Here is a 25,816-nt window from a genome sequence, read left to right as displayed (position 1 = left end):
GGGAGGCCAGGGCTGGTCTAGCAGATGCTGCGGGTTGGGAGTTAGGGGCACCAGCAGAGCTGGGGGGAGCCAGGGCTGCGATAGCAGGCGGCTGTGGGATGGGAGTGAGGGGCACAGACAGGGCTGGGGGGAGCCCAGGGCTGGGCTAGCAGGGGCTTCAGGTCAGGAGTGAGGGGCACTGGCAGAGTTGGGGGGGCAGGGCTGGGCTAGCAGGAGGCTGGGGGTCAGGACTCAGGGACATAAGCAGACATGGGGTGCTCAGGGTTGGGGGGCTGAAACTAGAGGTTTGGGGGAACAGCTGAATTGTTTCTAAGGGGCTTTTGTTGTCTCCTCTCTTTAGCCCAGTCGCAAATATCTGCAACCAAAAACTTTCTAAACTGAGGCATAAATTTCCCTTTAGCATGTCCCTTGTCAGAGGTAAAACTCAACTCACCGAGTGTGGGAACACGTCTCTCTGAGCCGTCCCAGCCTCCCTCCACCAGCTCTGTGCTCATGCTCCATGCTGAGGGCCGAGCGTGGGGAGTTCCCAGCACAGCTAGATGTCAGCTTGGCTGCCTGGGGCTGGATGTAACTGGCAGCCCCTCTTCGGGCAACAGCTCAGAGTTCAGGCTCCTAATTTGGCCTTTGAGTTGAGCTGGCTCCGTTTTTGCAGCGCACTCAGCTGGAGACGCGTTGGGCTTCCTTTCCAAGGGGGATGAGCTCTGAGGTCTCCGGCTAAAGCCCACTGGAGATGCAGACCCCGGTAACTGCTCCCCAAGGCGCCTCAAGTTTGGGCTTCTAGAAAGTGAGGCTGCTGGAATTCTTGGGAGATTTCTCCTGTAGAGTTTAGGAAAGTGTCCAGCAAAATCTTCATCCAAATTGGTTAGAATATGAGTGTTTCTTGAGTGGGAATCTGGCTAGAAAGGTCATGAGCGAGGGGGCATGAAAACTAGTCGACTACTGAGTTTGGGGGAGGGAAGGTTTTTTACTCTAACCCCAGAACTCTGACCCCAAACCAAACCTTAAACCCAACTACTTAGACACCCAACTCTGTCCTAACTCCCTAACCAGGACCCTAACTCCAGTGGACAGATGCACCAACTCCTTAACCCCAACACCTTAATCCTCGCCCTTTCCCTATAGTCCTATCCTCATCCTGAACCCCTGCTCTCTAGCCCCTACTCCCTAACTCTGACCCTCAACTCTGACCCTCTCATCAAACCCAACCCCTAACCCTAATGTCCCAACCTTATCCCCCCAACCCTGACTTTAGATCGCTTAGGCTGCAATGGTCCTGGGATCAGTAGAGTCCTCATTCTTATTTCTCTGTAAAGCTCCCGGTGCAATGGGTCCCTGATCCTAGATTGGGTTTTCTAGACCACTGTGATACAAGTACTAACGACCAATTATACCCCTAACCATAACCCCAGCTCTAACCCTAACCTCCCCACCTTGACCCTCTAAGCACCAGAGCTTTGATGTCTCCAGTCTAGTTTCAAGCATCCTAAAACAAGAACTATCAGAACTTGCAAATTAGTCCCTCGGGTTAGGAACCAAGAGTTTCACTAACTCCCTCTGAGAAATGGCATCAGACCCGGTAGGAATCTGATGGTTGAATGACTACAAAATTGGCTAGAAATCCAATCATAACACATCAAATATTGAACTTGAGAGTGGAAAGGTATTTGACCCAAACCATTAAACCATCACCCTTAATTCTACCCCAGCAACCTCTAGCCCTTAACCCCAGCACATAACCCTAACCCTAACCCTTAATCCTCCTCCCCTATGTATAATGATAACCCTAACTCTAACCCAAAGTGCCTATATGTCCTGGGTTGACTTGAACAGCCCCGGTCTTTTCTGCAATGTCCTGGGAACTCATTGGGGATATCTAACAATGTGCGTTTGAGCCATAGAAATGCTTACGAGCCAGTAGGGGCCAAAGATGTTACCGCCTAGGAACCTAATGAGAATATAACATTTACCCAAGCTAAAATCACTAGTACAACAGGGTCTGTGCAGCACAAGTTAAATTGGGGGCCCTGCTCCTGGTCACTCTGTGACTCAACCTGGAAGATGGGGGGTTCCAATCTCAGGCACACACTTAAACAAAGACATTAACAAGACCTTGCAACAGTCTCACCACAAGCTGTCTGCTGTGCTGAATGGAGCAGAGTGGGGCTCCGTTAGGGGATGCTCTCCCCCGGCATTGAGTGCTGGGCCCAGTGCCACGCTAGGGCCCCCGTGCTGCATGGAGCGAGGTAGGGGCTGCGTCTCATGGCCTCGCTCTCTCTCCCTTTGCAGTCAGCCCCACGGCCCCATCTGTCTTCCCCCTGACCTCCTGCACCCGCAACGACACCCCCCAGGTCACCTTCGGCTGCCTGGCCAAAGGATACTTCCCCGAGCCGGTCACCGTGACGTGGAGCCCAAACGTCAACTCCTCGGGCGTGAAGACCTATCCCTCCCTGCTGCAGCCTTCCAGCGGCCTCTACACGCTCAGCAGCCAGGTCACCGTCCCGTCCAGCAGCTGGAAGTCTAACACCTATAGCTGCAACGTACAACACCAGCCCACCAGCTCCAGCATCTCCAAGGAAATCGCAAGTAGGGACAGCGCGACGCAGCCCGGGGGGGGAAGGGCAGGGGTTGGGGCTCTCTCAGGTCCCTGATCTGGTGACTGGTGCAGGGAGAGAGGATGGGAGCCTGCCAGTGCTGTGAGCCGAGGGAGTCACCACTGTGGGAGGAGAGATGGAGAGAGAGAGACACCACAGAGAGATGGGAGTGAATGGGGACAGGTAGATAGTGTTGGGTATGGAAAGAGAGAGACCACGCACCAAAGGGAGGAGGGACGAGAAGAAAGACCATGCAAAGAGAAGCGATGGGTGCTGCAATGCAGGGAAAGGGGCAGAGGGCTCAGTAGGCAGCCCAGTGCTGCAGGGAGTGGGGGGCTCAGTAAGGGGTGCCATGCTGTGGACAACAGGGTGCTGGGGCTCAGTAGGGGGCACTGTGCAGCAGGGAGTGAGGGGGGCCCAGGAGGGGTCTGTACAACAACTAACCCCTGCCACCCTTCTCCCAGAGCCCATCCCCACTGAACCCGAGGTGCACGTCCTCCACTCCTCCTGCACCAGCAAGCCAGGTGCCATCCAGCTGGTGTGCTTCATCTCCGGCTTCTACCCCAAGAATTTGACGGTGGAATGGCTGGTGGACGGCAAGCCCGGGCAACTTTCTGGTGACACTGATTCTGCCAAGAAGGACACCGACGGCCACACCTTCACGACCCGCAGCAATGCCAGTGTCTCCCAGGACAAGTGGCTGGAGGGCAAGACGTACACCTGCCAGGTGTACCACCCGGGAACCGGGAGCAAAAAGGAGGACCACGCCCACAAGTGCAGAGGTGACACTGAGCGGGGCCAGGCTGCCTAGGAAGGGGAGGGGACACCGGGCTGGGCTCGAGGTGGGAGAGGAGTGGTGGGGGGAGACTGGGATGGGCTTTTTAGGGGACAGGGCGTGAGAGGAGACCGGGATGGGCTTGGGCAGGGGAGACCCAGCGTAGTGGCTGACCCAGGCTCTCCCATCCCCAGAAGAAACTACATCTGCCAGCGACATCCAAGTCTTCCTGGTGCCCCCATCCCCCACCGCCCTGTACGTGACCCAGAGACCCATGCTCACCTGCCTGGTGGTCAACCTGCCGAGCGACTCCGGCCTCCGGGTGGTCTGGTCCCGGGAGAAGCCAGAGTCCATTAGCCCTGATGAACCGGACATCGATGCGCACTTCAACGGCACCTTCACCGCCTCCAGCTCCAAGTCCATCTTCACCCTTGACTGGGAGGATGGAGAGACCTTTACCTGTAAAGTGGAGCACTCAGACCTACCCTCGCCCCTTGTGAAATCCATCTCCAAGAAGCCAGGTAAGAGGAGCTCAGGGTCCCTAAGGGGAAAGACTCCCCTATCCCCACCCCCAGCAGGGGGGATGCTCCTTAAGAGGAAGCCCCAACCCCCAACAACCTGAGATCCTGGCCCCTGAGTCCCTTTCCATCCCCAAATCCACACCCTCAAATTGTGCTCCAGAGATACCAGCTCCCAGTCCCCAGCCCCTCCATCCTGAAGGAGAGAGGGGATGTTCCTACCATCCTACACACACACACACACACACACACACACACACCATCCTTATCCCCATGTGCCCCAGATGAGTAATGTGCTTGGCTCATCTGTGTCCTCCATCCCCATCCACCGAAGGCAAGCACTCCACCCCGGGTGTCTACCTCCTGCGCCCCCACAACGAGGAGCTAAGGAGCAAAGGAGACTCCGTCAGCCTCACCTGCCTGGTGCTGGGCTTCTTCCCCGAGGACATCTCGGTGCAGTGGATGAAGAACCATGAAGGTAAAAATGAGACTGACAACATCACCACTCCGCCCATGAAGGAAAAAGATGGCGACTCGAACTTCTTCCTCTACAGCAAGCTGAAAGTCAGCAAGGACAGCTGGAACAGCGGGGACACCTACACCTGCACGGTCATCCACGAAGCCCTGCAGATGAAGTTCACCCAACGCAGCGTCAGCAAAGTCTCTGGTAAATGAAGACGTCTCCTCCCAGCCCCACTGGTAGCATTGTCCAGTACAGCTTCCTGTAAATAATCTCTGTGCCCTCAGTGATGACAAGCGAATAAACGGAACGAGTCTGAGCTCACCCCCAGGTCTCCTTGTTGTGGTGTCACTGGGTGAAATCTGCAGGTCGCCCAAGGTGGACAAGGTCCCAAGTTGCAGGCTGGGAGAAACCCAGATGCTATAAGGCTGGGGGTGCTAATACCCAGATCCTGTATGGGTGGATACATATAAACCATGGATGGATACATAGATACATGGGTAGATTCCATGAAAGGAAAGATGAGTAGATGCCATGGAAGGAAGGATAGGTAGATATGTGGGTCCATGCCATGTAAGGAAGGATGAATGCATGCATGAGTACAGACACAGCATGGAAACAGTGATGGAGAGGGGGGTAGATGCACAGTTACACATATTCGCACGTACATACTACGGAGGAGCAGACACATTCAAGCCAATCTCAGTTGGAAGGCCAGGTGTTCAAAGAGATGATTAGATGGATACATACTTCAGGGGGCAGGAGATATCACCAAGAGATATCCCAAGGAGGAGGAGAGAAATAGAAAGATCATTATTTGGATTAAATTAACTCCTATACCCCCAACTGAGACCAGAACCCTGTTGGGATGGGCACAGCACATACAGTGGGAGACAGTCCTTCTCACAACCTAAATACAGAAAGAGGAGGAGGAGAAACAGAGGCACCAAGAGTGGAAGGGACCTGCCCAAAATCACCGAGCATGTCAATGACAGAGCTAGAAACAGAATCCAGGTGTCCTGAATGTCCCACCCAGTGTGCCTGCAACTAGACTGCACTGCACTCAGGGAACGATGGTTGGATGGCTCAAAGAGGGTGGATGCCAATGGATAAACAGGTGCCGAGGGATAGAAAAAATGTATGGGGATCCGCAGATGGGTGGACGGATGGAGAGAAGGGTGCGTATGGGGGTATAGATGGATGGATGGTGAATGTTGGATGGGTACACTTTCTGAAGGATTGATGGATGGATAAATAGATGGACTGTCATAGATGGACAGGAGGAGATGGGGATGAATGGATGTATAAATGAATGTCAATGGATTGGTACATATGGCACTGGACTGGTACCGAAGGGGATGGGCAGGTGGATGGATGAATGGGTTGTTACCCATAGTGAGTGAGTGATAGATGGAGATGAAAGGATGGGTAAATATGATAATGGCTGACTACATATATTTGGGAAAGGATGGATGGCAATGAATGGATTAGTGTCAATGGGTACCAATGGTGATGGAGGGATAGGGGTGGATGAATACTGAAAGGGATAGACAGATAAGTGGATGGGGTTGCATGAATGGATGGTGAGGGATGAGGATGGATGGACAGACAGACAGGACATTGGATGGCTGGATGGTTAGGAACAAGAATGGATGGATGGGTACAGATCCGTGTGGGTGGATGGAAGATACAGATGAGGGTGGATGGATGGTTAGGGATGAGCAAGGATGGATGGATGGTACAGATCAGGAGGGATGGGTAGATGATGGTTATGGATGAAGAAGGATGGATGGATGGCTAAGCAATCCCTAGGATCCCACTGAGGCAAGGTCCTCTAGGCTAGAACCTGTGCATGCCCAGAGGGGCATTGTGTCAGGGTCAGCATTTACCCCACATCCCATCCCACCCCAGAGAGGAGCAGGGAGAGTTTCCAGACAGAATCAGTGGAGGAAGGGCAATTCAAATTCCCTGACCCCTAAACACACCTCCCCTGCTGGCTAGGAGGCTAAGGGGTCTCCCTCCACCCCCGACCCTCTGTGGCAGCTGGGGAGGGGTGATAGAACAACATACAGCAAACACCCGCACCAGGGATCAGCTCCTGGCACCCAGTGCTCGCAAAGCAGCAGCAGTAGTAGGGCTGTTATCTGAAGCAGACACTCAGCAGGGCTCAGCTAAAGTCTCACTAGCTCTGGTGACATAGGGGGCCCAAGCAGTGGGGTGGGACAGAGGATGCAGACTCCTCTATGGCCCCACACATGAGCCCTGTCTCCTACCTAGCCCCAACAGGGCACCCACACACATACACGCACGTGTGTGTGTGTGTGTGTGTGTGTGTGTGTGTGTGTGTGTGAGCCCCAGGGCTGGATGGGCGAGCGCAGGGCTCGAACACACCAGTGCCAAGCACAGAGCTCCACGCATGGTGCTAAAGGGTGCGTAGCCAGCAGCAGCAGTGTTAGGGCTGTTATCCTGGGGGCTGTGCAGTTGCTAGCAGGGAGGGGCACACAAAGTAGGAGACTGCAGTGGTTGCTGAGAGAGAGAGAGAGAGAGAGAGAGAGAGAGAGAGAGAGAGAGAGAGAGCTCAATCTGGTACAGATGGACACACATGTAACATGGCATGACCCAGAGACCCTCCCGCCTGGGCGGTGATGTTTGTACACACAGAGACGCACAACACAGAGAGACACAAACATGCACCCAGAAGCAGCCACACAGCCTGGTCTCCCTCCACTCTCAGCCAGCTCTAAGATGCAGCCATCTCTGGGACAGGTGTTACAGGAATCCCTCACCCCGTGCTGAGTTGCTTCCCCTCTGGGGTGGAACATGGGGGCTGTTTGTACACGGACCCCTCACCGAGCACTGAGACATGTCTGACTCTTGGGTGGGGTATGCGGGGGTCAGTTTATATGGGGATATCTCACCCATCTCTAAGAAGCAGCTACCAACTCCAACCAAATCCTTGGATCCCCCTTACGTAGGGAATGAGACCTGCGTCATCCAGAAGCCATGCACACCTGCAGGGACCATGGCAGTGGGCTCAGTATGGAGGGTTCTCCCCCCACAGTCAGAGCTGACCTCAATGCCCCCACTGCTGTGCTAGGGGGCGCCATCCTGCAGGGGGCACCATCTTTCCTCGGAGAGATCCTGAGCCTCCCCATCATTAAATTACTCATGGCTCTGTTCCTCAAAGCGACACTGTTCCGCAGCCCCCATGTCAGCTACGGCTTGGCATTTGGACAAGGGGTCCCTATCTAAACAGCCCCTGTGTCCCACACCAAAGGGGGCCACATCTCTGTGCCAGCCGAGAGAGCCCCCTATGAACAGCCACCAGATGCCACCATCCCAGTGCCACCCAAGGGAGCCCTAAATAAACAGCCCCAGAGGCGGCTGTGTTCCATCTGAAGCAACTCCTGAGTGTTAGGTACATTGGGATCAGCGTCATAGAGGAACATACATGAAATCCATCCATCCTGGTCTTTAGGGGGCACCCCCATCGCTGCTGCATCCCACCACCTCACACACACTCTAAGGGATCCTGAGCCACCTCACTTGTGGGAATGGAGGGATGGAGAACGTGTGCAAATGGAGAGAGTGAGTGAAGATGTGTGGAATGGATGGTTGGATGAATGGACAGTTGTGTATAGGGATGGATGGGTGGAGGCGTGTGTGGTTATGGATGGATGGGTGGAGGGGTGTGTGGCGATGGATGGATGGTTGCATCTAAAGATGGATGGATGGTTGTATCTGGAGATGGATGGGTGGAGGGGTGGGTGGGGATGGATGGATGGATGGTTGTTTCTAGAGATGGATGGGTGGAGGGTTGTGTGGTCATGGATGGATGGTTGCATCTAGAGATGGATGGATGGTTGTATCTAGAGATGGATAGGTGGGGGGGGTGGGGATGGCTGGATGGTTGTATCTGGAGATGGATGGGTGGTGGGGTGGGTGGGGATGGATGGATGGATGGTTGTTTCTAGAGATGGATGGGTGGAGGGGTGTGTGGTCATGGATGGATGGTTGCATCTAGAGATGGATGGATGGTTGTATCTAGAGATGGATAGGTGGGGGGGGTGGGGATGGCTGGATGGTTGTATCTGGAGATGGATGGGTGGAGGGGTGGGTGGGGATGGATGGATGGATGGTTGTTTCTAGAGATGGATGGGTGGAGGGGTGTGTGGTCATGGATGGATGGTTGCATCTAAAGATGGATAGATGGTTGTATCTGGAGATGGATGGGTGGAGGGGTGTGTGGTCATGGATGGATGGTTGCATCTAGAGATGGACGGATAGTTGTATCTAGAGATGGATAGGTAGGGGGTGGGTGGGGATGGATGGATGGTTGTATCTAGAGATGGATGGGGGAGGGGTGTGTGGTCATGGATGGATGGTTCTTTCTAAAGATGGATGGGTGGAGGGATGTGTGGTCATGGATGGGTCAGGTGAGGGCTGTGTGGGAGTGTATGGAGGGATGGATGGATGGTTGTATCTCGACACAGATAGGTGGGCAGGACATCGCTAGGGATGGATGGATGGATGGCGGGGTCGGTCTAGAGATGGATGAGTGGAGGGGTGTGTGGTTTAGGATGGCTGGATATGTCTAGAGAGGGAATGGTGGAGGGATGGAAGGATGAGAAGGGGATAGGTGGGTTGGTGTTGGATGCACAGTCCGAGCTCTCTCTGTCACAGTGGCTGAGTCGGGGTTGATGTCTCTTTCTCTCCCCCCAACAGAGATGATCATGTCGGGTGAGTTTTGCAGCGATGACGGAGATGAAGAGCTTGATGGCCTCTGGTCCAGCCTCTCAGTCTTTATAACCCTCTTCCTCTTGAGCGTGTGCTACAGCGCCACCGTGACCCTGTTCAAGGTGAGAGAGAACGAACGTAGGAACGAAGGAATGAACGAGTTTAGCTCAGTAGAGGGCAGCTTGGAAAGGAAAGAAAGAACAGAAGAAGGAAAGAGAAAGAAGAATAGGTGAATAAGACAGAGACTGAGTGAATGAGACACAGACATAAAAGCAGGAAGGGATGACACAGACAGACAGACCGAGTAGCTCCCCCAGCCCTGACCCCTCTCACCCCTGCTCTCTCTCCCCCCTGCAGGTGAAGTGGCTGTTCTCCACCGTGGTGCAGCTGAGGCGTGCGAGGGGCCCCGAAGACAAGAACGTTGTCCAGCGCGTGGTGTAGGGGCCGCTGCCCCCGTCCGCCCGGAGACAAGGGGCCGGGACTCCCGGCTCTATTGGTGACACCACCCTGAGTCCCACAGCTGCCCCCCACCACTGCTGTGCCTCTGGGAGACCCCCTGGGGGAAGCGAGGAGCTCACCCCACATGGCCTAATCCGCCCTCAGCCACTGGGGACGCTGCCCTGCTGGGAGCTGGGCTGAGACCGGACAACTCGTACCATGCAGGGAACCAGTGCCCCTAGCGAGGAAACAACCCGAGTCCCACTTCCCACCCTCCTGAGACCAACAGCCCCCTGCTCTGGGACTGGATCAGAGCCAGCGCCCCCTAGAGCGGAAAGGCCCCATATCCCCTTCCCCACCCCCTGCGCCAGCCAGCCCCCCGACCTGGGACAGGACCATAGCCAGAGTTGTGTCTGTCGTGCTGTATGTTGCATATTTAGCTCTTCGTTGGGATTTGTGTGTGTGGTGTGTGTGTGTGTGTGACTTTTGTTGTGTGCACTGAGTGACAATAAATAAATAAATAAATATACAAATCAGGCTCCATCTCATTCATAACCTCCATCCCCGACTTTCAGGGACCCCTGACAGCCGCCAGAGGGTCATGTCGTGTCTGTAGGGGGCGCCTCTGGGCATGGAGAATAAAATGTCGGATGCCCGCTGCACTGGCCCCAATAGGAGATGGGGGCCTAGCTACGAACCCAGAGAGCTGGGACTGAGGGGCACTAAGGGGAGATCTCTGGGGCAGAGAATACCACTGATCAGCCAAGAAAGAAAGAAAGAAAGAAAGAGATATGTGCGTCTCTGAGAATGGACGGATGGGTACATAGACACTGGGGGACTGGGACATACAGTGGGTACCGTTCTCCTTGGTTAAATCCCCCCACACCACCCTGAAATGCAGCTACCAATTCTTAACTCCTTTTATTTTGGATCAAAAACACAATTCCCATTTAAGTTGCAAGTTAAACGATGGAGCAAATGAGACTCTTCTCCCTCGCCACAGTCCACGTTGACCAGGCCTCAGGACACTACAGACCTGCACACACAGACACACAAGGAAATCCAGTCCCTGCCGTGGGATGGGGGTGGAGGACTGAGGGGCACAGGGCTGAGCTCAAGCTCCAGCGTAGGCTGCCCCAAGGGGACGTCCAGGGAAGGACTCTGCCCTCCCTGCTCTGGGTTCTGCGGAGCTCAGACCCTTCAGCGGCCGTTGTCGCGCCCTCCGCGCTGCCGTGGAACATGGTCCCTCCCGGTGTCCGGAGAGGGGGCCGGAGCCCGGCAGGGCTGAAGATGGAGGGAGGGAATGAAGAGGACGAAGCAGTGCTGTCCCCTCCTAGGAGCCCGGAGCCGGGCACTCACCGCACCTGTGGGACACAGAGAGCAGAGGGGTTCAGCCGGTGTCGCTCACGGGCAGCATCCTCGGCTGGGAGAGCAAGGCCAGAAGGGACCCTTGGCACCATCTAGCCTCGCCCAGCCACGCCTGCGTCCTGCCAGGATGTCTGGCTTGAGCTGGAGCTCATCTTCCAGACAGAGACACCGGCCTTGTCAAACCGCCTCAGGGAACGGCCACTGCCCAGCGGGTGCCGCACACCAAGTCCCTGGGGAGCCGCAGCTGCCTCCGCCGATTCTCCCTGCTTCTCGTACCAGCCCCATTGCACCGCGGCCCGGCACAGAACCGGCTTCACGGGCACCTCTGGCCCTTTGTGCTTCTGGGCCCGACGACTGATCCTTAGCGATCACGGCTGAGTGCTCATTGATTGACGCTCATGGAGCCTTGCTCTTGGAACATTTCCTCTTGCTTCAAAAAAATTAGGGATCATTCAGTTTTGGTCATTGATCATTAATGCCTGATTATTGACAAGTGATTCTTATCAATTGATAATTATTAGCAGCTTATTGATGCTTGATCCTCGATTCTTTAACATTAATTACTGATCTGGGAGTGTTGATTATTGATAATTCATTGCAGATTAATGGCTATTCAGCATTAAGTACAGATCACTAGGTACTGACCAGGGACAGCCAATCCGTGATTATTGATTTCTCAGTGATAAATGATTGGAATTGATAATAGACTGTTGATTCTCATGTATTGATCACTGCCGCATTAACCTGGATGGCAGCTCGTTAATTAGTGATGACGGGTGGTGGATTATTAATAAGTAACCGTTCCTGATTCTCTCTCATTGATCGTTGGTCACTGTCAGGAATCAGGGCTGGCAGCAGAGCCAGTCCCAGGCAACCTGACGTGCGCACCTGGCCTGGAGCCGGCTGCCTGATTGGCTCCGCCCCGATTGCTTGGCAGAGTCAGCAGCCCAGTTCACGAGCCCAGCAGAAGTTAAGCAGCTGCCCAAAGAATTTCCCTAGGGCTGCGATAGCAGCTGTGACTGCTTGTTCCAGCCCGGCTCCTGCCTTCTTCCCGTCTGGGTCCAGCCCGGCTCCTGCCTTCTTCCCGTCTGGGTCCAGCCTGGCTCCTGCCTTCTTCCTGTCTGGGTCCAGCCCGGCTCCTCCCCTCTTTCCGTCTGGGTCCAGCCCGGCTCCTGCCTTCTTCCCGTCTGGGTCCAGCCAGGCACCTAACCCTGGGCTCCAACTCCTGACTGTGGCTCTAGCCCTTGGCTCTGGCCTCTGACAATCACTGACTATGGGTGGTGATGGCGGCTGGCGGCTGGCTGCATGCTGATGGCGTGGGATCGATTCCTGAGCACGGGTTGTTGCTCTGAGCAGTGACGCGGGACCATGAAGGTCGCTGTTGCTCTTACCTTAAGCAGCGTGACGCCGGCGCTGTACAACAGGCTGAGCAGGAAGAGAGCAATGAAGGCAACAGGTGTCCAGAGACCGTCAGATTCCTCCTCTCCTCCTTCAACAGAGACGCCTTGGTCCTCCACGAGGCAGAGAGGAGCTGGGATGAGACACACGTGCCGGTTAGAGAGGCCTCTTCGTTAACCCAGGGAGCTGAGCGGGCACAGCGGGGAGCTCCGATCTGTGCTCTTGGCAGGAGATCCCTGTCCAGGGCCAGAGACAGAGGGTCCCTGCCAGGGGAGACCGGGCAGGCTGCAGGTGGAGACCCCCCGTCACAGGCTGCAATTCTCACAGCAGCCTCAGGGATTTCAGCCCCAACTTCCATTAAATTTCACGCCCTTTGACTCCTTTACACACCCCAGTCACCCCGAGCATGTGATTCCCCTCCCCAGGCCAGCAACAGAGCTGGGCTGAGACCTGCCAATGCATAGCTCAATGGGGCCATGCACCCCCATCCAACAGCGGCATCTTCCCAGCCAATGCCAGTTCATTCCAATGCTGCCCTTCCAGATGTTGTGCCGGTGGCAGGGTGTGCATACCCGCACCAGCCAGGAAAGGGTTAATCACACCCTAGGGGTGGAGGAAGTCCTTCACCTCACACCATGCTAAGCAAGCTCCAAATGCTGTGCTGGTAGGAAGAAGAGCAGCCAGCTCACTCTGCACTGACCGCCAAGGAGGAAGGACACTTGGTCGAGGCTCCAACCCAGGAGCCATTACAGCCCTTGCCTGTGGAAGGTGGACATCTCGAGACACAGACCAGGGACCTGTTGCCTTCAGCTGACCAGCTGCAGTCGCAGTCCCAGGGAATTACCTGCTCCGAGGAGCTCGCAGACCCCAACGTGATATGGACTGCAGCTTCAGGAAGCCCGGTAGGAAGTGACCCAGGGAGGTGGAGGGAGTGGTATCTCCCACCCGTCTAAGGTCAGCAAATTGCAATGAGGGGAGGAAAGCAATAACAGACAATGCGGAAATGGCAGAGGTGCTTAATGACGTCTGTGTTTCCGTTTTCATCAACAAGGTTGGTGGCGATTGGAAGTCTAACGTAGTGAATGCCAGTGAAAATGAGGTAGGATCAGAGGCTAAAATAGGGAAAGAACAAGTTAAAAATTACTTAGTCATGTTAGATGTCTTCAAGTCAACAGGGCTGGATGAAACACATCCTAGAATACTCGAGGAACTACTGAGGAGATATCGGAGCCATTAGCGATTATCTTTCAAAAGTCATGGAAGTTGGAGGAGATTGCAGAAGACTGGAAAAGGGCAAATCTAGTGCCCATCTATAAAAATGGAAATAAGGACAACCTGGGGAATTACAGACCAATCAGCTTAACTTCTGTACCCGGAAAGATAATGGAGCAAATAATTAAGCAATCAATTTGCAAACATGTAGAAGAAAATAAGGTGATAAGTAACAGCGTGGATTTGTCAAGAACAAATCGTGTCAAACCAACCAGATAGCTTTTTTTGACAGGGGAACAAGCCTTGTGGATAGGGCGGAAGCGATAGACATGGTATATCTTGACTTTAGGAAGGCTTTTGATACAGTCTCGTGTGACCTTCTCATAAACAAACTAGGTAAATGCAGACTAGATGGAACTACTATGAGGTGGGTGTATAACTGGTTGGAAAACCGTTCCCAGAGAGTAGTTATCAGTGGTTCACAGTCATGTTGGAAGGGAATAATGAGTGGGGTCCCGCAGGGATCAGTTCTGGGACCAGTTCTGTTCAATATCTTCATCAATGATTTAGATAATGGCATAGAGAACACACTTATAAAGTTTGTGGACGATACCAAGCTGGGAGGGGTTGCAAGTGCTTTGGAGGTTAGGATTAAAATTCAAAATGATCTGGAGAAAGTGGAGAAATGGTCTGAAGTAAAAAGGATGAAATTCAATGAGGACAAATGCAAAGTACTCCACTTGGGAAGGAACAATCTTCCGCTCTACTCCGTGCTGATTAGGCCTCAACTGGAGTATTGTGTCCGGTTCTGGGTGCCACATTTCAGGAAAGATGTGGACAAATTGGAGACAGTCAGAGAAGAGCAACAAAAATGATTAGAAGTCTAGAAAACATGAGCTTTGAGGGAGGATTAAAAATTGGGATTGTTGAGGCTGGAAAAGAGAAGGTTGAGAGGGGACATGATAACAGCTTTCAAGAACATAAAAGGTTCTTACAAGGAGGAGGGAGAAAAATTGCTCTCCTTAACCTCATAGGGTAGGACAATTAGCAATAGGCTTAAATTGCAGCAAGAGAGGTGTAGGTTGGACACTAGAAAAAACTTCCTGTCAGGGTGGGTAAGCACTGGCATAAATTGACTAGGGCGGTTGTGGAATCTCCATCATTGGAGATTTTTAAGAGCAGGTGAGACAAACACCTGTCATGGGTGGTCTAGATAATACTTAGTCCTGCCATGAGTGCAGGGGACTGGCCTAGATGAGCGCTCAGGTGAGCCCGTGTCCCACTGCCCTTGCCTCATCCCCTCCGGTGACAGCCCCTGGGTGTGGCCATTACCACACTGCCCTGCATTTGAGGTCCTCTCTATTCACTCTGGCCGCTAGGCCACACTCCCCTACACTCAAGGGCTGCTAGATTGACTCTAGCCCCAAGAAAACAAAATCCTGCACTTCAGGGCTGATATATTGACCATGGGCACTAGGCCACACTGCTCTGTGCTCATGGGTGCCCTTTAACAGACTTATCCTCCATGAATTTATCTAATTCTTTTTTGAACCCACTTATATTGTGGGCCATCAGAACATCCCCTGACAACTACTTCCACACGTTGACTCTGTTGTGTGAAGAAGTTCTTCCTTGTGTTTGTTTGAAACCAGCTGCCATTTAATTTCATTGGGTGACCCCAGGTTCTTGTATTATGTGAAGGGGAAAATAACACTTCCTGATTTACTTTCTCCACACCCGCCATGATTTTATAGACCTCTGTCATATCCCCCTTAGTCATTTCTTTTCTAAGATGAAAAGTCCCAGCCTGTCTAATCTCTCCTCAGACGGAAGCTGTTCCATCCCCATGATCAACGTTGTCCCCTTTCTCTGTACCTTCTCCATTTCTAATACATCTTTCTTGAGATGGGGCGACCACATTTGCATGCAGTATTCAAGCTGTGGGCATACCATGGATTTATACAGTGGCATTATGAGATTTACTGCCTTAATATCTGTCCCTTTCCTAATGGTTCCTACCATTGTTACCTTTTCTGACTGTCACTCTGTGTTGACTCCAGAACTGAATGCTGTATTCCCGTATCGGTCTCCCTAACCCCGTACACAGAGGTGAAATCACTTCCCCTGCACACCACCCCCATGTTTATACATCCAGGGACAGAGCTGGGAGGAATGAAGGCTCCTAACTCAGTCTCACCCTCCTGCCTATCTCCCTGAAGACATAACACCAAATTCCTGGGCGCTCTGTCTCTAACCTTATGTGGTCAAGTGAGGATGCATCTCCTAAGGGTTCCTATGACAGTGTGGCTAGGGCTGCATTGCTGGACAGGTGCAATAGTTAAGAAACAAGTCCTGGAGATGGGGGATCAGGGCTCTATTCCCACCTCTCCCACTGACCTGCAGTGTGACCAGAGACAAGCCACCTATCCTGGGGACTTTAAAGGACTCTTAAGAAATTAGGTGCCAGTGAAATAAACTCACAATTGAATGGGAGTTGGGTGTCTCGTTCCCTTTTAGCTTCCCAATTTTAATCCTTTTGTGCCAAAATATCAGCTCCTTGGTTCCAGGACGTTCGCTGTGTGTGTGTTCATACAGGACCCATCCAATGGGGCCCTGATATCAGTCAGGAGATATAGGAGCTGCAATATCATGAATAATAATGGATGGATAGCAACTCACTGCACAGGGATGGGCAGGTGGAAACATGACAAGGCATGAGGATGGATGGATGCAGAGAGGAGATTGCATAATTTTGCATGCATGGATGGACGGATATTGTGCAATCAACGAGACAGGTACTGCAGAGGGTAGGATGGATGGATAGATCCTGTGGAAGGATGAATTGACGTAGACAATCCATAAGGAAAGGAGGATGGCTAAAGAGAAAGAAAGAAAGAAAGAAAGGTGGGGGGATACATCTAGATATTGCGGGAGGACGCATGGGTGGGTGGATGAGACACAGAGACAGTCTCCTCCAGAAGACGCACCCTTCATCACAAACTCTAGCATGCTGCATTTTTATTTGGGCATATTCCACACACAGCCACGCTCTGTACACCATAGCTCCCAAAGCTTTACACACAGGCTAAGAGGAATCCCAGACCCCACGAGGTTCCCTGGCCATCTCAGATACGCCGTGAGGAGCCCACGCGGCTCTGCTCCTCAGTAGCAGGTGACGTCGGTATCGGACAAGATCACAGAGACATTGACGGTAGTGGGTTTAACGGAGGCTTTGTCCACGCTCCGCTGGACGAAGGTCATGGGCAGACCCTCATGCCCCACCACGCAGGCGTACGTGTCCCCCCGCTCCCATTCAGATGCCAAGACATTGAGCTTGCTGTAGATGAAGTAGCACTCCTCCTTCCCGGCCTCCCGGACGGGGCCGATGTTGGTGTAGGCTTCCTGGGGCACGGGCCGGCCCTGCTGGGTCCGTATCACCAAGATGGCTCTAGGCCGGAAGCCGGAGGCCAGGCAGGTGATGGTGGCCGATTCCCGGAGAGCCAGCTCCTCAGCGTGAGGAGGGGAGATGTAGACAGAAGGGGCCCGGAGGGAAACCACTCCCATGAGAAAGAGCTAAGGGTTAATGCGAAGGATTGGGACCCAGGTGTCCTGGCTACCACCCCCCACCCTCATCACCCTACTATATCCCACAAGACCCCCCACTCCCCACCCAGACCCATGGATACAATCCAGCAGTTCGGGCCACACTAACCCACCAGATCCAAATACCTTCCCTGAAAAGGGGCTAGAACTCAGGACTCATGGCTTCCAGTCTCCCTATTCTAACCCACGACATCCCACTCCCCTCCCAGAGACAGAAAAAGAACCCAGGAGTCCTGACTCTGTCCCCCTCTGTCTCATAAATTTGCCCGTTTCATCCCAACCACAAATTTGCGACTCCCAGTCCCAAAGACCTCAAGCCGGATCAGAACTAGCACCCCCTAGAGACAGAAGGTCCCGTGTCCCATTCCCCACATCCTGAGCCAGCCACACCCCCCAGCCTGCAGCCAGATTGGAGCTGGCGCCCCCTACAGGGGAAAGGCTGAGTTCTTACTGTGACTCTTGCGGATGCTCTTGACAATGGCCGACGGGATGTCTTGGTGCTTCACGGTGCAGGTGAACTCCTCCCCCGCCTGCCACTCCTCCACGCACACCCACAGGATGCTGGTTGCACTGTAGGTGCCATCTTCCTGCAGCACTGGCTCCCTGGAGACCACGGCCAACGGGCCCCCACTACCCCGCTTCCAGGAGACCTCCAGGCTGCCGGGGGTTTCCATGCCACTCACCAAACAACTGATGGTGGCATTCTGCCCTATGTAGAGGTCCTCCAGGGAAGGGGGAAGGAGAGAGACCTCCAGAGGGTGTCGATTACAGTTGCTGACATCTGGTGGGGGGCAGGAGGCAGCGTTGAGGGCTGGGCTGAGCAAATATTTCAACAGGTATGAGGTGGGTAACTGAGTGCCTCTCTCTCAGGGGCGCAAAGCCCAGGGGCTGTTTGGGAAAGGGGCTGAGGGTCATTGCAGGTGGAAATAGGGCACTGGGTTCCCTGGTAGAAGGGGCAGGACCCTCATCTTATGGAGCAGCGGGGAAAATGGCTGAGATTTTCCAACCACCCAAGAGATTGGGATTCCTGGGTCCAATTATGCTTATTTGGGTCTCTCAGTGCCAGGAGCAAATCTGAAGGGCTCCCGCTTTGTTGGGAGAAAGCCCCATTGTGGAAAACATGGCCAGGGACAGACCTGCCGTGGTTGCTCAACTCTGGGTCCTTCCAGCCAGAAATTCATGAGCTTGATGACCCACCTGACCTCAATACAGTTATTACCCTTTACCAGACATGGCAGCTGGTACACAGGACAAATGACCTGCCCATGGTCATGACTGGCACCCAGATCCTCCTGCTCTAACCACTAGACCCCACACTGCACCCACGGCTCAGGACGGAACTTGTGTTCCCTAAACCCTACCCTCTGCACAGGCAGAAGGGCCATTTATATTTCACACCTGTGCTCTGCTGAGGTCCCTCAGGACATGAGTCCCCCAACTCCCACTGCAAGCCGATGGAGGAGGGGAGACCTCGAATCACTTTAGAAATCTCAGCAGGGAAACCCAGACTGATGAGAGCCCTGGCACCCAGGGACAATCTCCTCTATTGAATGTTGTTTGAAGGATATGCATGGTGTCGCTCATGAGATTAGTTTCTAAAGTGGACGTCCAAGCCCCACTGTGGGGCAATGGAGCCGAGAGGTTTCTCTCCTTTGTTTGAATGAATTCATGGGCTTCTGAATCCGATATGGAATCTGCCCCACCCCAGCTCATCTTTTCCTTGAGAACAGATTTTAATTGCATGCCTGTCATGGCTGCAGATCCATGAAGACTTTCCTAATGTGCCAGCAACAAATTTGAGGAATAAAAAGGGACAATAAGGACAAAATTGTCAATCAGCCACCTTGGGAATCCATGTCCAAGTGTGGAGCAAACAACTCCCAGGGGGATCCATGGTTAAGAACGAAAGAAATTTTTCAGTGAACCACCTCCCTGCCATGAAAGCTCTCTGTGAACTTTCTGCAAGATCAAGAGTGTCCATTTTTAGGGGGCTTATTCCTTCACCCACTCACTTCCCTGGTCCTTCTCGCATGAACAGAGAGCAACAATACCCGAAGTCCAAAGGTGCAAACAATTCGATGTTTATTGGGGTTGAACTTCCAGCAAGCATGATTCCAGTTTCCTTCCTTAGTATCCTCCTTCCCAGCTCTGACACCACAGAGCCTTACACCTGTGTCCCTGTTCCCACTCCTGCCCTTAGCAAAACATGATTCCAATTTCCTTACTCCCATTCCCTGTTCCCATTTCCCCCTTTAGCAAAACATGATTCCAATTTCTCCACCCCCATTCCCATCTCTCCCACGCCCACCCCCTCCCACCAAGGCCCCCTCCTCTACTTCCTGATTGACTGCAGACTATATAGTAAAACTTGAGTTCTGCTTAGCTATACCTTAACCAATCATTTTCCTGAAATTTAACTAACCAATCCTAACATATTGTAACATGATTATGTAACCAATTATATCCCACCACCTTAATTAGTTTACACCCAGCAAAATTAATTATACAGCAGACAGGAACAATCACAGAACCAGACAGAGATTATACAGACAAACAATAACAAAGTGGGAACTATAATGACAAAACAATACAGAAGTGAGGATTTCACATCCCAGTATTGATAAGTGAGTTCGTGCCAGACAGGATGCTGTTTCCTTTTACATTTTCTAGGCACTTCCCTTTCTCTGGAGCTGATAGGCACTATCAGGACAGGATTGTATCCTAACAGCCCAATAGCACCTTCTTTCAATGTGACTAGTTTGGAATGTGAGGATGTGACCTGTCGCTTCCTAGCTTATGGCTGCCTCTGCTGCTTAGCCAAAGGCCTTAGCTTAAGCACAGGGCCTCAGACTGTCACAGTAAGAAAAGGCCCTTACACCGGCAGACAGTGATTTTGATTCTCTTTTGTACCTCTATAACTAGCCAAGTGATAAGAATACACCAAAATTCTTAGACTATAGGCCTTTACAGACAGGCCTGAATATCTATATCCTAACATCCATCCCAATGTCTTGGCCAAATCACAGCCCAGTGAGATTACATTCTGCACCCTCCTTTAAATTCCCTCTTGCACTTAGGACAGTTTTCCTGCATTTCCGTTAGTGGTGATGAGGTCTATGAAGCTGCAGAATCATCTCCTCCAGGGGTGGGGTGGGATCCCCATTACTTGGGGCATTTCGGACTGGATAATGCCTTGGGTACTCTCCTGCACTGGAGTGGAGCGGAGGTTCCCACCCAGCTCAGGTTGCAATAAATCTTGGTTTCACCAAAAACGGATTTCTTTCTCCATTATGATGCCTTCATTGCCACCCCGCCTCCCCCCACCAGGGCTCACATGGAGTCATGTGGTTGTTCATGTCATTGGCTGGACGGCATAAGAACACATGTGGACACCCCCAAATTAATACCTGCCTCTGAGAATCCACTTACCGAGGGACACCTTTTGCACAACCTCTTGGGCTCTTCCATGGCTGGGTGATGCACCACACAGGTGTAATTTCCTTCTCCTTGACTTTGCTCAACCTTCAGGATGCTGTAGGCAGAGAAAGTGCCACTTCCTGACACAGGGCCATGGTTGTAACTGGACTTGAGTTCCGGGGAGTTATTCTTCAACCATGACATGCTGATCTCTTCAGGGTAAAAGCCACTAGCTTCGCAGATGAGAGTCAAGGAGACTCTGTTCCCGGAGATGTCTTCGTGGTAGGCTTGGGAGACGGTGACTGAGGGCTCCTTCTCACTGATGCCTAAATGAAAAGGAAGAGGGGCAAGAGAAGAATAAGACTTGGTTTGTCTGTCTAAGTTACGGACTTAGATCCACCAGCTATCTCTGTGTCAAGGGGCCAGGGAGGGCAGTTGTTCAGGGTAAGTGTGAAGCTAGACCAGGCAAAATGAAAACCCAACCCTTGAGCATCATCTCCCTTGAAGCTCAAAGAGCCTGGATCTTCACCCAAAGACTCAACTGAACTCCAAAGCCTTCCCCGCAGAATGCACAGTGAACTTCCAGATCCTCAACCTTCAACGGCAACAACTTAACAACATCATCTTCATCTCCATCACCATATTCATCTTCTTCACCTCCCTTCCTTCCTCTTTATCTTCATCTTCTCCAGCATTCTAACGTTCTTTCTTTTTTTCTCCTTCAGCATCTTCATTTCCTTCTTCATTGTCATTGACATCATCTTCATCCCCTTCAAGATCATCATCCTAATCGTTATCCTCAGCTTGGTTTTACAGTAACGCAGATGGGCAGGGGGCTTTGAGCTAGTCCTGTGTCCCAAACCTGAACCCTCACCTCAAACCTTGAACCACACTATCTCCTCTTCACCCCAAGTTTCCACCATGCATCATCATGACATTGGGTCACCAACCCATTTGCTCACTCAGATGGAGCCTCTTCCCTCCTTCAAACACTTACAGCAAAATTCAACACAATTGAGATTTTTCAAAGGCTGGCTAAGGGACTTGGACACCTTGGGTATTTCAATGGGATTTGGGCACCTAACTCCACTGGAGACTTAGAGATTCTCATCAGAAATATCCCTGAAAGACCAGATGCCTGCGACAAGTGCCAGCCTGATTTCCAGAGGTAAGAAGTACATATGCACATCAGACCAGAGTCACAAATAGGACAGTAAGTCCCTAACAGGCCACATCGCTGGATCCCAGGGAGCAGAGGAGGTGAAATTCTTGGAGAATCTGGAAATTAATGTTAAAGCAGGGAATACTGGGGAAACTGTGCAAGTGGAAATTAATGAGAGATAGAGAATGAAAGATTCATAGGAGAAATAATAATTATACCTGCAATACATCCCTGTGCTTAGGGCCTGGGCTCCACTAAAGTCCTACTTGTCGGGGGGTTAACTGGGACTTGGAGGCTGCCTAGGACTTGTGCGGGGTGAGTTTCACCCTCTAATCCCAATTAACAATGACTGGAGTTTGCCTTTCCCTTTCAAATGCCAAGGCTACTCACCTGTATTGCTCATGGTTATGTCCTGGGTTAGTTCTCCAGAACAGAGTGTGGTCACTTTGCAGGTAAATATGGTGCCTTGTCCCCATTGGGCCAGTGACACAGGGTGAGAACTGACCAGGCTGGTGGTCCCATTGCTGTTTTTTTGAGGGGGTTCTGTCTTTGCTGCAGAGCTGACTTGCCCATCCACTTTCCATGCGATTCTGCTGGCTGCTAAGTCATAACCCAAAACTAAACAGGTAACATGACCAGAATTTTTGATGACGTCTTCATAGGAGGGTTTGGTTAAGTAGATGTTTGGGTCAAGTGAACTTCTGAGGCAGGCTGAGAAATGCAAAGAGATGTCAATGACCAGCATAAATAATGTGGAAAGGAAGAAAAAGACTATCGAAATCTAATCTAATCTATCCATCCACCTCCATCAGAACACTGGTACTACCCATCCCATTCATCCATCCCCCCATTATATCTCTTTCTCTTCCCATCCACCTACAGTATCAATTTCTCTATGGTACTCCTATGTCTCCCATCACACTAGTGTCTAGGTGCAGTCCCACCTACCCTTAGGCAAGGCTGATTTCTGAGTAACTCTCCACCCCACCTCCCCACCATGCACGGGCGTAGCCCCTCACCCAAGCACTTGCTGGCGTTGTGCATGGAGAGCTCTGTTCCCACTGCTGGGTGGGTCACTTCACAGGTGAAGATGTTCCCCGTCTCCCAGCTCTGCCTGCTGATGGTCATGCAGCTCTGCCCCATGTAGGAGCCATCTGTGCCCATTGCAGAGGAAAAGGCCGGGGTGGGGAGGGCTCCTCTCCTTTCCATTCACCAGCCATTTCATGTCGGCCTTGCTGGGTCTGAAGCTCAGGAGGAGGCAAACCAGCTCCAGCTGGCTCTCTGTGGCACTGTCCTCACAGGTGGGGACCAGGAGGTAAACCTGGGGTGGCACTGTCAAACCATATGCTGAGAGCAGAGAGAGGGGATGTCAAGGTTCCTTCCCCACTCTGAACTCTAGGGTACAGATGTGGGGACCTGCATGAAAACCTCCTAAGCTTACTTTCACCAGCTTAGGTTAAAACTTCCCCAAGGTACAAATTAATTTTATCCTTTGACCCTGGATTTCCACTGCCACCACCAAACTTTAACTGGGTTTACTGGGAAACGTAGTTTGGACACGTCTTTCCCCCCAAAATCCTCTCAACACTTGCACCCCACTTCCTGGGGAAGGTTTGGTAAAAATCCTCACCAATTTGCATAGGTGACCACAGACCCAAACCCTTGGATCTTAGAAGAATGAAAAAACATTCAGTTTTCTTACAAGGAGACGTTTAATAGAAGTAAAGGAATCACCTCTGTAAAATCAGGATGGTAGATACCTTACAGGGTAATTAGATTCAAAACATAGAGAATCCCTCTAGGCAAAACCTTAAGTTACAAAAAAGACACACAGACAGGAATAGTCATTCTATTCAGCACAGTTCTTTTCTCAGCCATTTCAAGAAATCATAATCTAACACCTACCTCGCTAGATTACTTACTAAAAGTTCTAAGACTCCATTCCTGTTCTATCCCCAGCAAAAGCAGCATACAGACAGACACAGACCCTTTGTTTCTCTCCCTCCTCCCAGCTTTTGAAAGTATCTTGTCTCCTCATTGGTCATTTTGGTCAGGTGCCAGCGAGGTTACCTTTAGCTTCTTAACCCTTTACAGGTGAGAGGATTTTTCCTCTGGCCAGGAGGGATTTTAAAGGGGTTTACCCTTCCCTTTATATTTATGACAAAGGAAAACACAGTCCAGTGTCACTCTCTGTAGATCCCCACTCACCTTCCAGAGAGAGTGCTAACTCTACAGTCCCCCCAGCACTGGCAAAAACCCCACCTTCTTGTGCTGTGTTTACACTGCGTACTTTATTCAGCCTCTAGGGATTAACTTCACAGCCATGTAAGGGATTAAAACAAATGGGAACAGGGCCCTTAAATCATTTAGGCAAATACTGAATGCCTCCGTGCATTCTTTCTACACATGCTGCTGGAGTGTGTTCTCCCTGGTAAACAGCAGGGACAAAGCTGGAACTTGAGCTGTGTTTCTTTGAACTTCTTTTCCTCAATTAATGTCCCCTGTTTAAGGGGGACTGTGGCGCTGTAGAGCATGACATGGCATCAGAAGAAAACCTGGGAGAGGACTGACTGTGTCTGACTACGGAAAAAGGGTCAAATCCTCAGCTGATGTAAGTCGGCACAGGGCCACTGACTTCCGTGGAGATCAGTCGATTTACACCCGTTCAAGTTCTGACCCCAGAATGCCTAGGTTTGCTGCTCTGGGGTTGTATCCATTTCAAAAGATGCCCGAGAACAGCCGGAGTGCAAGAAACACACACAGCTCCATGACAAAGAGGTGTAAGCGAGTGCTAGCTTGTAAGGGGGTGTAGCCCCGTTAGGGCCAGTGGTTGCTGGGAATTGGAGTTTCATGGGGCTGCTTGCTGCAGTCTATAGAAGGGAAAGCTTCTGGCTCAGTGCTGAGGAAAGCACCTGAGGGGGAAATCTCTAGATGCGGACCAGGCAGGAGGGCTAGGAACCATGCGGGAAAGGGGACCTAGTGGGAAAGGGGGCATGTGCTCCCCATCCAGCAGGCTGAACGTTGGGGGGGTCCCAGGTGGCTGGGAGCCTGTGCTCTGTGTTGCGCTGGTTTTGCTTTGAGTCCTTGTGTGTGAACAAACCTGGCCTTTGGACTGAAGCAGCAAATGGGCTTTGTTCTACTCCCCCCCCAGTGGGAGGAGTCTGGGTCTGGGTTTGGGTTTGGGTGAGGGTGAGGGAGTAAGGCAGTGAGCCGAAGATTTCCCCTGTACAGAAGGGCAGCATGAGGCTTAGGTGCCATTTCAGACCAGATGCGTGTCTAAGATTTCCCAAGGTGCCTAAGGTATTTACATGCCACGTTCCCATGGGAAACGGGTGCCTAAATCCTTTAGGCAGGGCTGAAAAATCTCCCCCTTCGTGGAACATAGGTCTCTGCCCAGGGGTGCATTTCACCCTGAGGTTTGCCTCATTCCAGGGCCCACGGAGAGGGGCGCTGGGGGCGGGAGTTCTGCAATGACAAAGCACCAGGGCTCAGTGTGTTTCAACACGGGGCCAAACTTTCCCCACTCTTTCAGGGTGAGATTTTTCCAAAGGCACCTACAGGACGTGGATTAAGATTAACTGGCTCCCAGACCCTCTGGGTGCTTTGAAAATCTCAGCCTGGCTGCCCCCTCCTCCCCCCGCCGCATGTCTTACATTCCTGAGGGAACTTCCCGGACACTGTCTTTGCTGTGCCTTGATGCGTCACGTCGCACTGGTAGGGGTCGCCCTGCCGGGAACTGTCGGAGGGGATCAGCAGGCTGCTCTGGGTGTGGAGCCCACTGCTCATCGTCACCTCTGGGAAAGTTTTGACCCCTTGGTCACTTGGCCAGAATTCCACTTGAGTCCACTGGTGATGGCAAATAGCCAGTTACGAGGCAGGCCAAGCTGGTGTCCGGGGGCGCATTGCCGGTCTTGCTGCAGCAGGGAACCAGGGGGAAGACGGAGGGCGTTGTGGGGGTCGCTGGAAAAAGAAAAAGAATATGAGAGAAACCATCAAAAGGGGGGAAACTCTGAAAACCAGGCCACTGATTTACCTACATCCGTCCATCCACCTCCCACTGTGGACTGATGGCTGACTGGCCCAGTGGCCAATTCACTGGGAAAGGAGTCAGGACTCTTAGGTTCTATTCCTAGCTGC

General features: G+C 52.2%; 1 protein-coding gene, 1 long non-coding RNA gene and 3 gene segments (V, D, J or C); 4 read left to right on the top strand and 1 right to left on the bottom strand.

Annotated features, from left to right (window-relative positions):
- The window catches only part of LOC102932895, a 489,191-nt gene that overhangs the window by 286,001 nt on the left and 177,374 nt on the right, over positions 1-25,816 (top strand).
- The window catches only part of LOC102940154 (immunoglobulin epsilon heavy chain-like), a 1,331,510-nt gene that overhangs the window by 1,162,495 nt on the left and 143,199 nt on the right, over positions 1-25,816 (top strand). The gene's annotated exons all lie outside the window — the stretch shown is intronic.
- LOC119563587 overlaps positions 1-25,816 on the top strand; it is a 797,667-nt gene that overhangs the window by 648,684 nt on the left and 123,167 nt on the right.
- On the top strand, positions 1,094-25,642 carry LOC122462704. The gene is made up of 3 exons (XR_006285405.1): positions 1,094-1,121; positions 16,541-16,549; positions 25,522-25,642. It is a non-coding gene; the product is annotated as an uncharacterized LOC122462704 (long non-coding RNA).
- The window catches only part of LOC119563588, a 50,562-nt gene continuing 36,838 nt past the window's right edge, over positions 12,093-25,816 (bottom strand). The window contains 1 exon segment of the C gene segment in view: positions 12,093-12,418. Coding sequence covers positions 12,159-12,418 — 260 coding nt within the window.

This window comes from Chelonia mydas, chromosome 13 (genome assembly GCF_015237465.2).
Source record: "Chelonia mydas isolate rCheMyd1 chromosome 13, rCheMyd1.pri.v2, whole genome shotgun sequence".
Taxonomy (NCBI): domain Eukaryota; kingdom Metazoa; phylum Chordata; order Testudines; family Cheloniidae; genus Chelonia; species Chelonia mydas.
This window is presented reverse-complemented; position numbering and strand designations above follow the sequence as displayed.